The sequence below is a fragment of the Sceloporus undulatus genome, chromosome 1 (assembly GCF_019175285.1).
Source record: "Sceloporus undulatus isolate JIND9_A2432 ecotype Alabama chromosome 1, SceUnd_v1.1, whole genome shotgun sequence".
In the NCBI taxonomy this organism is placed as follows: Eukaryota; Metazoa; Chordata; class Lepidosauria; order Squamata; family Phrynosomatidae; genus Sceloporus; species Sceloporus undulatus.
Genome location: NC_056522.1, coordinates 79307291 through 79319641, shown reverse-complemented (window position 1 = coordinate 79319641; position 12351 = coordinate 79307291). Strand labels below are relative to the sequence as shown.

General features: G+C 39.7%; 1 protein-coding gene across 1 annotated transcript in view; it reads right to left on the bottom strand.

Moving 5' to 3' along the window:
• Nucleotides 1–6044, bottom strand: part of PLG (plasminogen) — a 50269-nt gene extending 44225 nt beyond the window's left edge. Inside the window, exon 1 of the mRNA XM_042450605.1 lies at nt 5888–6044. Within this exon, the coding sequence (XP_042306539.1) occupies nt 5888–5936 (49 nt within the window). The 5' untranslated portion in view covers nt 5937–6044. The remainder of the gene's footprint in view (nt 1–5887) is intronic.
• Between the last annotated feature and the right edge of the window lie 6307 nt (nt 6045–12351).

The window sequence follows — 12351 nt, the reverse complement described above, 5'->3', positions numbered from 1 at the left end:
TCCTTTTGATTTAAACTTGAAATATAATTATACATCATAAGTGAATAAGGCTGCACCCCTATACACACTTTCTTGGAAGCAAGCCCTACTGATTTCACTGAGACTTACATCTGAACAGACATGTACAGAATTATATTGTAAACTTATTTCAAAGAGATAGCATGTTTTATTCATCTCTTCAATATATCTGGGGAAACAATCTTTTTGTGTTTAGGCTGCTGAAGATTAAAATCATAATCTACTGAAACTGATTTGCTACTCTGTTTAATTCAGTAGTGAGGATGGTTTCTGTGAGAGATTGCAAACTAGTAAAAATAGAAACATTAGGCCTAAACAGACAGGCCAAAATAAAGCTGCTTCAGGCCACTTTGGAGGTATGCTGTTTAAATGATGCATACGTCCTAAGAGGCTGGAAGACGCGCCAAAGCCATGCTCCTGTCCTAGGGTCTTGAGCACAGCTTTGGCGCAGCTTCTGGCCTCTTAAGATGCATGTATCATTTAAACAGCATATCTCCAAAGTAAACCGAAGCAGCTTTATTTTGGCCTGTCTGTTTGGGCCCATTGTTTTCTATGTGATAGCATGTTTTGATTGTGGTCTTGAACTTTGAAACAAAAGGGGACTAGCTACAGTACAATGAATGACAGAAGACACACATTGCTTGTGTTAGATCAGGATTGACAGCACCCTTATGTTCAAAGATCTCAAATAAATATTAATAATAATAACACTGGAAGGTACCTCAAGGATCATCTAGCAAAAGCCGCCACCAGTTCAGGATTCAACTGCTGATATATCTCTGACAGGTAGCCATCCAACCAATACTTAAAAACCTCCAGCAAAGGAGAGTCCTTTTCTCTGAGAACTGTTGACAGTCTGCCATTAAATAAATATTGGTCTCACCTCTATAGGGAATTCTTTCTATATATGCAATATTTGTCAAGATCAAACAGTTGCTGGGCACATGGTAGTAATTTGGGGGCATCAAACCATGTTCAAAGTAGAGTGAAATCTTTCCATTGCCTGCAAGGCCACTCCAGACAAATTTTCCAGAAGTCAGTTCTCTGTGTGGATTTGTATGTTTGGGACATCAAAAACACATATTCCCCCCCCCCCCGCCCATAATTAAATAATGACTACAAATTTTAAAACTGAGCCACTAATTTACAAATAAAATAACTCCCAAGGGCAGCATATGTATGGAAATATAGTGGGCCCTCAGTATCCGCTGGGATTGGATTCCAGGACCCCATCATGGATGCCAAAATCTGTGGATGCTCAAGTCCCACTAAATACAATGGCATAGTAAAATGATGTCCCTTATTTAAAATGGCAAAATTAAGGTTTGCTTTTTGGAATTTATAATTCCGTGAAGATTTTCAAGCCATGGGCGGTTGAAGAATCCATGGCCAACTGTTTGGCTATGAAGACATGCCATAGCTGACGATGGGTGACGGCCTGCCAGACTCTGTTTCCCTTCCTTTCCCATCCTATACAGCTCTCCCCACCTGTTCTCACCATAGCTGCTATTTCTGTCCCCCCCCCCCTCATCTTTGATCCCTTGTTTCTGTCACTGCTTACCCAACCTGCACAGATACAGTAGCTTTCCTGCCTTTGGCTTTTTCTTTTTGCCAATTCTACTCCTTGGTGTTCTCTTTGATACTCTTATCTCTTCACACATGACATTATCATTTAGTTTCATTTTTATGCTTTCCTTTCAGGGTTGCTATGGATGACAGTCTCCCCAGATCCCAAAAACTGGCCAGGGCCACCCAAAGCCATGTTGCTGCTTGCGATGGAGAACAACACAACACCTTGCCCATATACAATGGCAGGTGACTGTACTTCAGTACTATGATGGAACAACATCCTTCACTAAACATGAAGGTGGTAGGTTAGCTTAGGAGGAGCAGCATAGGCTGCTTAACACAAAGCTCTGTCTTCCAATGTCTTGCTGCTGCCTTCTCCCAGCAGCTCCTGCTTCAAGCCATCTGAAGTGTCCATCTCACTCTACCTAACTGTAGAGCCAGCGGAACTATGTCTCTCAAAATTTAGGACCAGCATCCTGAAAGGACTGCCTGCCTCCGTAGTTGACCACATGTTAAGATGTTATTTTGAGAGCCTTCTTCTGACTGGGACAACTTTGTTTCCCTTTTGTGTCAGATGAAAAGTTTTTTTAAAATAAAATTATTTACCTCTTTTAATTATTTTAGTTTTCTGAAATGGCTGCCATTCTTTTTGTGTTATTTTAAAAGATTATTATATCTTTTAGAAATTATATTTCACTATATCTCAAGTGGTTAAGATGCTGACTCTGTTGATTACAAGACTGGCAGGTTGGCAGTTCAAGGCCTGGGTGCCGCCTGATGGGGTGAGCTCCCGTCAATAGTCCCAGTTTCTGCCAACCTAGCAGTTCAAAAGCATTCAATTGCAAGTAGATAGATAGGTACCATTCCGGTGGGAAGGTAAACAGTGTTCTGTGTAATCATGCTGGCCATATGATCACAGAATAGTCTCTGACAATGATGGCTCTTCGGCTTAGTAACGGAGATTATCACCCATCCCCCATGGTCAGACACAACTTGACTACCCTGTCAACAGGGAATACCTTTACCTTTATATCCATAATACTTTACAGTTAAAATCTCTTTGAAAGGCAGAGCATATGTTTCATAAGAAATAAAATAACTCTCCCTTTCTATGCTATGAAGTAGTTTAGTTTTTTAGTTTGGTTGTTAGCCTGAAGAGGAAGAAGATATTTGAGAGTAAAACTTGAATTTTTATTTTTAAAGGGAGCCTTTGCATAGGATGCTGTACAGCTTTTAACTCTTCTAACTCTTATCTTTTAACTGTGTCTGCAAGCAAATTAATAATTGATATTATTAAGTAATATAAATTCTTGACAGCCAGTGTGGTGTAATGGTTTGCGTGTCGGACTACAACTCTGTAGATCAGGATTCAAGCTCCCACTCAATCATGGAAACTCACTAGGTAACCTTGGGCAAGTCACATTTTCTTTGTTCATCTAGCCAAGAAAACCCCATGATAGGTTCACTTTAGGGTTGCCATAGGTCAGAAATGACTTGAAGACACGCAACAACATCATTAATTCAAGAACAGAATAAAATCATAATTGGCAGAGAAATGCACATAACCTGGGCTGGAGTATAATACATGTGCATAAACAACATGTAGTAAATGAGATTTCATCTAACAATGATTATACAATCCCAACAACTGAACTAGCCTGGAACATCTGCAAAAATTATATTGTCACCACCACCACCACTATCATCATCTTCATCATTCTCTTGCTCCTTGGTATATAGAAGTATACCTTGTACATATTGCATCCTATGGGATGGAAGTTAAAAAAGTTAATTTTTGAACTTCCATGATCAGTTGCCATGCTAATTAAGGGATTGTGGGAACTGTAGTCCAAATATAACTTTCCCAAGCTCTGCCATGGGATCCCCTTATCAGTTCTTAGTGATAAAGAGCCTCAGAATCAGAGGCTGACTTTAGATAATGATGTTGTAACTGGAAACTTGCTTTATTTTGGATTGCCTCATCATAAATGAAGCAAGTTTCCAGTTACAATGTCATTATCTAAAGTCAAGTTCTGATCCTTATGCCCACTATCACCATAGAGTCCCATAGAAGAGTTTGGGGTTTTAAGGTAAAAGACATTCAGAAGTTGTTCACCCGTGTTGTCTTCTCTGCAACTCTAGCAAGAGTTAGCTAAAGTTGCCTCTACAAGATCATTCACCAATGTCACTCTCATTATTGCTGCTGCCAGAAACTTCCTTTCTGTAGCTTCTTTTCCCAATAAAACTGGAGGAAGAAACATCAATAATTTAAGGTATATAGATGACATCATATAACCAGCAGATTTGAAACAACTCCTGAAGAATGTTAAGGAAGAAAGTGTATAAGTATGGTTTTAATGTAGATCACGGAGGCACCAAAATATGAAATATTTTCTATACTTGGGCTCAGTCATCCACAAAATAGGGACTGTAGTCAAAAATTAGAAGACAGGGACTAAGAAGGGCAACTATATAAAGAACTAGATGAGGTTTAAATATATATATCATTGAGTACTAAGTTAGGATCATCCATGCCATAGTATTTCTGAATTCTGTGTATGGGTGTGAAAGCTGGACAGTGAAGAAAGCTGACAAGAAAGAAAATCTCATAGAATCATAGAATCGTAGAATCATAGAGTTGGAAGAGACTGCAAGCACCATCCAGTCCAACCCTCTGCCATGCAGGAACTCTCAATCAAAGCATCCCCGACAGAATCCGCTGATTTGAAACATGGTGCTGGAGATGAGTTTTATAGACACCATGGACCATAAAAAATACAAATGAATGGGTCCAAATCAAATCCAGTCTGAACTCTTACTAGAAGCTAAAATGATTAAACTGAAGCTGTTGTATCTTGGACATATCCCAAGATGATGTAAGATAATGGCTGGAAAAGTGTAAGGCCACATTACTAATAGATGCTATAGGACCAAAATATCTGAAAGGTACCAGGTTCTGTCTGATCTTGGAAGCTAAGCAGGGTCAGCCCTGGTTAGTACTTGGATGGTAAACTGCCAAAACCACCTCTGAGTATTGCTTGCCTAAGAAAATCCAAAGAATTTCATGGGGTTGCCATAAGTCAACAGGTGACTTAAAGATACATACAACACTAAGTCTGAGAAAGCTGAGCAAGGTTGTTGATAACAGTGTCCCTTGGAGGTTTCTCAATCATAGGATTGACATAAATCAAACATGACTTGGCAACACACAACAACAACAAATTGGAAACTACTTAAGGTAGAGGATAGAGCCCAAACAATGAGATCTGAGATTTCCAGTTGGAACTTGTAGAAAAGAATATGCAACAGCACTGTTGGTGAACTGAGAATTAAGATGTGTGGGAAAGACCACCTGTCTCCCAGTAGAGTATGGCAAGAACAACACTCTTGTAGTTATTATACTGGTTATGCTAAGTCACTGTAGTGACAGTCTCAAGCTTCTTTATGAAAAAGTCTTGTTTGTCCTCTGATGGAAGCCACTGAACACTTCTGAAACTCTATAACAACAATAACATGATGCACATCTAGCATGCCACCCTCCCTAGCTGACTAAAATAGGAATGTAGCTCTAGCTGGTGAATGATCTGACAGAACTTGAAATAGTGCTATAGCCAAATCTAAGCATAAATTGCCCCATCATCTGTAAGTGAGCTGTCCTGTGCAGTTGGAAGGAAAATAATAGGTTATGGGGGTTATTATAATAAATTTTAAAATACAGGAACCAAATATTTTTTCTATTTTTTGTACAGCAGGGCACAGCAAATGTTTAATGGGGAGACATACCCTTAAGGAAGTCACTGAACTTTACTATAAATCTTATTGTTTAATCCCAACTAGAGTAGACCCAATGAATCAATTGTTGAATGGTAAGTCAACATATAGACTAATTTCATTGATTCAAAGGCCTGCTCTAAGCAAGAGTAACAATGGGATTTAGATTTGTATGTAAGCACAGAACTTCTAAGTTAACTCCTTTAATACAATAGGTCTTGAGACTGCATAGCATTTGGAAAATCACGTTATTTTACTATATGGAGAGAAAGAGAGAGAGAGAGAGGGGGGGGAAGAGGAGGAGGAGGAGGCGGAGGAGGCGGAAGAAGAAGAAGAAGAAGAAGAAGAAGATCTAGTTATCAATTATTTGACATATGGGTTAAGGACATTACAAGCTTTTACTTGGGCTCATCAGATTTCAGGTTTAGATGACAGGTCCAGCATAACTAGAAGATTACATGCCATTTCTAAAAACCTAGTCCACTGCCTTAATTTCTTTTCTTTTTTAAAAGTATAAAGACAGCCTTACCTGTGCAGAGAAATAAAAGTAGTAGAAAGATATCTTTGCAAGACCCCATTTTGGGACAGGCAACCCGTAAGCTGAAAGCTCTGTGTCTCAGTGGACAAAGTTTTATTGACTCAGCTTAGAGTTAGACAAGCATCGAGCAAATGAGATAGTCAGTTGAGTTAAACATTCTCTCAGTGCTCTGGGCCTCTCTTGTCTGGTCTAAATGTTCAAACATTACCTTGAATTCAACTTACAAAATAACGTTTAAATGTTTGATGAGATGTTGGGGAAAGGTGGAACACATTTTCCGATATATGTAAGAGTTTTGCTCAGAAATTATTGACTTTCCTTTAGTTCTGGGATGGGCAACGTGCATGTCCCAGATCTTTTTTTTTAAAGGCAGTGGCAAAGATCTTTTGACCCACAAAGAGCTAGTGACCCCTAGCTGGGGAATGTCCAATTTAAGACCCCTATGTCAGGAAGATGCCCATTCTTATTTTGGTGAGTTGAAGGCTGGAATAACACTATGGCCTGCCACTAGACTAAAAACAATAACAACAACAGCAATAGCAACAACAGCAACTTCAGTGCCTTTTATAAATTCAGTGCTAAAAGCATTGTTCAATCAGAGTTTGTTCATGCAATTAAAAACAACCATGTAGCAGTCATGGGAAAAGCTTAGGCTGGGTTGACTTATAGCCATTTCAGAGTGAGTTTAGTTAGTTCTGTGCATTTGAAAATTACACGCTGACTTCATCTTTTGGTACAAAACCCCCAAACAATCACTCTAGCATAGCCTACCAGTGGTATATCAAATGCCAAAGTCAGCATATGGTAGCACATGACCGCACACCACCAGAAACTTACTCTAGTGGCTAAACACTATCAGTGTTTGTAACAGAAAAGTCTTTTGCACTGTTGCCACAATGCATTTCTTGTTCAATCACAGACATATCTAAGCATACTACTGATAACATAAATGAGCTAATTTCAAAAAATCAATGGGAGTTCCACTCTCTCTGTAACTGATTTTTCAGTCATTTCAGTGGGTTTATTATATGTAATATTGAGGAAAGGTTTAGTCCCATTTTCAATCGGATAATAATTTTCATTCGGCATTAAGTACAATAGAGGTACACAGAACAGGTACTGAAGGTCTATTAGGGTCCAAAGATCAAGGTTTCCAAATCCTTAGAAGTTAGGTACATGCCTAAGGAAAGCTTATCTGGGTATTACAGACAGCCACACTGCTAAAGTCAATGGTATTTCAGGTATTCTTAATTGCACACTTGGTCATGAAAAGAAAAAAAATATTCACAAGACAGCTTGTCTTGTGAATGTTTTTTTTCTTTCCTACAATATATGTAAGTCTTCTCGATAATATCATACTAGGTCTCTTCAGCTCCCATTATGGCAGCTCTCATAATGCTGGATGCAGAGCTTGAAAAAGTTGCTTTCTTGGCACTATAGCTCCATTGGCTATGGTCCAAAAAGTAACTTCTCCAAGTTCTGGCTAGATGTGATCCAGCTGAATGTTATCCTTTTTCTTTTCTGGCCTCCTTGTTTGCATATTATTATTAATAATAATAACAATAATAACATTTATTTATATCCTGCTCTCTGTGCAACACAACCAGGGCAACTTGATGTGCCATTATGCTCAATTTTGTCTGGAGTTTGGAGTTGTTCAGATACTGATAGTTTTCCATAGTGAAGATGGCTTCGGCTGGTAAGCAGGAAGGGAATTCTTCCCCCTGCCCAGTATGTATCTTGTCTAAATCTCTTCTCTCTTTTGGAACAAAGTTGATCTAGTTGTGTTTGCTTTCTTTTGTTTGATATCCTCAGGGGCTTGCCTAAAGGAGGATGTTTATCTGAGATACAGCAAAGTTTGGGTACTTTGGTTAGCACAATGGTTAAAATATAATCAGCTAAAGAGTACCTTTTGAAGAGTAGTTTGCTTACTGTAAGATGAAACCACAAGTTTACAACTAAAAGGGAATCATCATTTGGCTAATGCTTTTATGTACCTTATTTCATTAATCTCTGACATCCCTAAATGATGCTGTCTACCCCAAAATGACAATCTCAAAATCAAGTACAAAGCTCACATATTTCAACAGTGATGTCACTAGTTACAGAAGTTTAGCAAGAGGAGATGCACAAAACCTAGAACATTTATCAAACTTGCAAAAACCCATTGAGTGTATATGCAAATATGAGCTTTAAACTGCTGGGATCAAATCTGGGGTAAAGTCAAAGGCTTTCCTGGCCAGCATCCATAGTTTTTTGTGGTTTTTACAGGCTATGTGGCCATGTTCCAGAAAAGTTTCTTCCTGACATTTTGCCAGTATCTGTGGCTGGCATCTTATGTTGTTACAGTATTGTTCACAAACATAAGGATCGAGTCATTGTAGTAAGATATTATTCAAAATCAAATTAGAGGAGATCAGTTGGATAGGCCTGCCAGAAAAGAAGCGGTGTGCTGTTGGCGATACTAGGGTTAGGGAGCACGCACCAACCGCACACTCCCTAACCCTAGTCCATGGCAGCGCCGGCATCATGGTGGCCTCCTGTCCACACACAGCATTTTGCAGCTCCTTCCTAGAGTGGCTCATTCCCGCGGCAACTACATGGCTGCGGGAATGATCTTGAGAGGAAAGGGCTGCCCCTTTCTCCTCCTGGGTGTCTGGCTTCCAGGGGCACGAAGCCTCAAGGACACCCCTTTCCGGGACATGGAGAAATGGCATTTTGCTGCTTCTCCATGGCCCAGAAAACACCAGATTGGGCCACAGGGCTGTCGGTAAGGTTGCCCTGGCCCCAATCCAGCGTGAAAAGGGGTGGTCTGTACCAGGCCAAAATGCACAAAATACATAATGCATGCTTTTGCAGCGCCAGGTGAAGATACGCTATAAGAGTCGCTGCAGTGCAAGCAACAGACAGAAGATTATTGCATTTCCTAGAAGCAATCACTTTCATATGAATCCAGATTAGAACACTGAAGGATAGAAACAGCAAGCTTGTGGAGTTGGTAGCAAAGACTTCAAAGAGGAGTGGTTTGGCTGGCACCAGAGCACAAGACAAAACTGAGCAGGATATGTATGAACAGAGGCAAAACAGAACTCTCTCGTGCCAAGAAAATGTTCTCTTTCACAGAGGGAGTTCAGTGGAGTAGCTGTGTCATCACCACTCAAGTGTTCAACAAGTCAGAGGACAGCAGTTATTCACTTGTCTAGAAGTAGCTGTAGTATCAATACAACCCTAATTTAAAATTACGGTTAGCGTTAGACCAAATGGTATGTCATGGAATGAAGGTTGTTGGCGCTCTTCTATTTGTTAAGAATCACACAATACCCTTTGACAATTATGTAATAAAATATGGCTGAGGACAGGGCTGGGCAAGTTGCAGTTCTACTGATGTTACTAAATCCAACTCCATCATCCCTCCCCACTGGCCAAGGCTCACCTATGTTGCACTTCACCTTAAGGAGGATCACAAGGTGCCCCAGGGAGATTGACTTTATGGAGAATCACAAGTTGCCCTTCAGGTATATAACTGCATTTCTTATCTGCTGCCAAGTTGATTTCAACTTATGGCAACTCTGAATGAGAGGCCTTCAAGAGCCCTGGTTATCATACTGCAAACTCAGGGCTGGAGCTTCCTTGATTGAATCAATTCACCTATAGAGCAGTCATCTTCTTTTTCTACTGCTTTCCACTTAACCAAGCATTATACAGTCAGACCTTCTTATACACGGATTTTTTATGCACTGATTCATGCATCCATGGTTTGAAAATGTTCAAAAAAAAAAGTATAAATTTCAAGTATCAAACCTTGATTTTTCCATTTTATATAAGGGACACCATTTTGCTATACCATTGTATTTAATGGGACTTGAGCATACACGGATTTTGTTATCCACAGGGGGATCTTGGAACCAAACCCCAACATACAACAAGGGTCCACTGTATTTGGGTTATTTGATGAGTCCCTACTCATGATATGACCAGAATACAACAGCATCAGTTCAGTCGCCTTGGGTTCTAGTTCAGGCATGATTTGGTCTAAGATCCATTCTGCAAATAATATGGTGTCATATGTATATCTTAAATTGATGAAATTCTTAATTTTCCTGTCTGCTTGTTCTAATTCTGCTTTCTATACAATATGTTGTGAATATAAATTAAAGAGAGAGAATGCTAAAATGCAGTCTTATCTGATCCTCTTGCTAGTGGAAAACCTTTCTGTTTCTTCATGTTGTGGCTTGACAGTGGTCTTTTGTCCAGAGCAGAGGTTACTCATCAAGACAGTGAGATGTTGTGGTGCACCCATTTCTTTTAGAGTGAAATATATTTCCTCATGAACACCACAAAGGCTTTGCTATAATCTATAACACACTGGCTGTTTTTCTTCTGAAATTATTTACTGTGTTCCATTATCCAAAGTTTCTGGATAATGTTCAAAGTTCATTTCAATTTATTTTTAGAGACTGTAGTACAATCCCTAGTGCCTCTTCCTTTTCTGAAGCCAATTTGGACATGTGGTATTTCTTACTTCACATATGGTTAAAAATATTTCTTGTGACATGCTGAGCATCGCTTTGCTTGGATGGGAGATCAGTGCAATACTCCAGTGGTTGCTTTGCAATCAATAGTTCCTGCTGTCCCCTTTCTTGAGTATTGAACATTTCTGGTTTGTGAGCCATTGTTTTCCTTTCCAAATTTATTGGCAATTTTTTTTTGTTAGAACTGAAATGGTTACTGTCTCTGAAGCCTACTAATAATAATTTTTTTAAAAAAACATCTGAACTCTCCATATACAGATTTCACCTGCCCTGCAATTACTCATGGAAGATTAAAAAGACACACCAAACAGGAAGCTAAATAATTTTGTTTTGTTTTGTTCTGGCTGGAGAAAGTTAGTAACAGGAAACTCCGGCACCACCCAAATTTAAATAAGTCCAATGCCAGCTATGACTGTAACACAAAAGGACACTACCTACACAAAACTGGTGTGCTTTTGAGGCTGTTTTATGATTCAAATATAGGGCTGACAGATGCATCATTTTCAGCAATTCCTATGAACTTTCTTAGTTTAGAAAATAACTTTTACAAGAAATTTGTCCATAACTATTCACAATGTTTAAAAGTACCCTGTTGCTGTCATTACAATAAGGAAAATAAATGACTTTCTTGTATTGCTTGTTACTTTTTCAATATTTTCTTTTCCTTTTTTGAGACAAAACCCTTAGAATTGGGGGGAAAATGCCATATAACTTGGAAAAATCTGTGTGTGTGTGTGTGTGTGTGTGTGTGTGTCTATAACAATGTTCTTAACAAATGCATCTGAGGGAGTAGACTTAAGCCTATGAAAGTTCACGCTGCCAACTTCTTTTTTCAGTTAGGTCTCATTCACACTGGCGGCATTGCTCTGGAACGAACTGGTCAAATTCGGGGGGCTCCTTCCTGAATCTCTCCAGAAGCAAGTGCTGACTACCAATCAGGGGCATTTTAACACGAATGCCCTCTTGGAGAATTCGGGTTTAAGGTGAAGGTTGTTTAAGGGTTTAAGGCTGTCAGTCAAAGTTAGTTCCGCGATGGTCATAGGTGATGTTTCCAGCACTGATAGGGGCATCAGAAAAGTGCTTTCCACCCCTCCTTTTTTTAAAGGACCAGGAACCACTTGTCAAATTTAAAAACCTCTGGTGTGTGTGTGTGTGTGTGTGTGTTGTGGGCATTTGGCTCAGTGTTGTAGGTTATGATCTGCCCTTGGCCCCAATTTCAACCCCAAAATGCAAGCTAGTGCCATCTCTGTAGCCTATATCCCACTCCCTTGGCACCCCAGAATGCCTCATACACAGGTAATAACAACAACAACAACAACAATAAAATTAATTCCTCACCTTGGAATGCCAGAAAAGAATGCATTTTTTTTGCTTTCCCTAGGCTACCCCAAATTCCTTAGAGACAGTAGCAAAAGCTGTATCAATTTGCCAAATTGCAACATTACATTCGAATTGTAACATTCATTTGCATTGCAGCAGTCATTCCAAAGGAAAGAATATGCGCATAGACAGCCAATAATAATAATAATAAAATAAAACCCTAAGGAAAAAGGTCTCTTCCGGATAGCAGAGGCTTCCCTTGCTGTAGCGCCCTGCCCTGCTCTGAATTGACCCTTGCTCCTGCTCATGATCTATCTATATATCTATATATCTTTAGCAACAAACATGCACATTTTTTGCCAAAAATAATTTAAAAAATAAAATCCAAAGGAAAAAGGTCTCTGCCGGATAGCAGAGGTTTCTCTTGCTGTAGCGCCCTGCCCTGCCCTGAATTGACCCCGTCAGTCACCCCCTTTTTGCCTCCTGTCACCCTTTGCATCCAGATTTCCCTTTTCCCTTCAGCTCTTTCCTCCTCCCCCTCTCCTCGGATGAGGGGAGGGAATGCTCTGACCTCTGCCCGCCCTCTGACCTTAATCCCTCCCT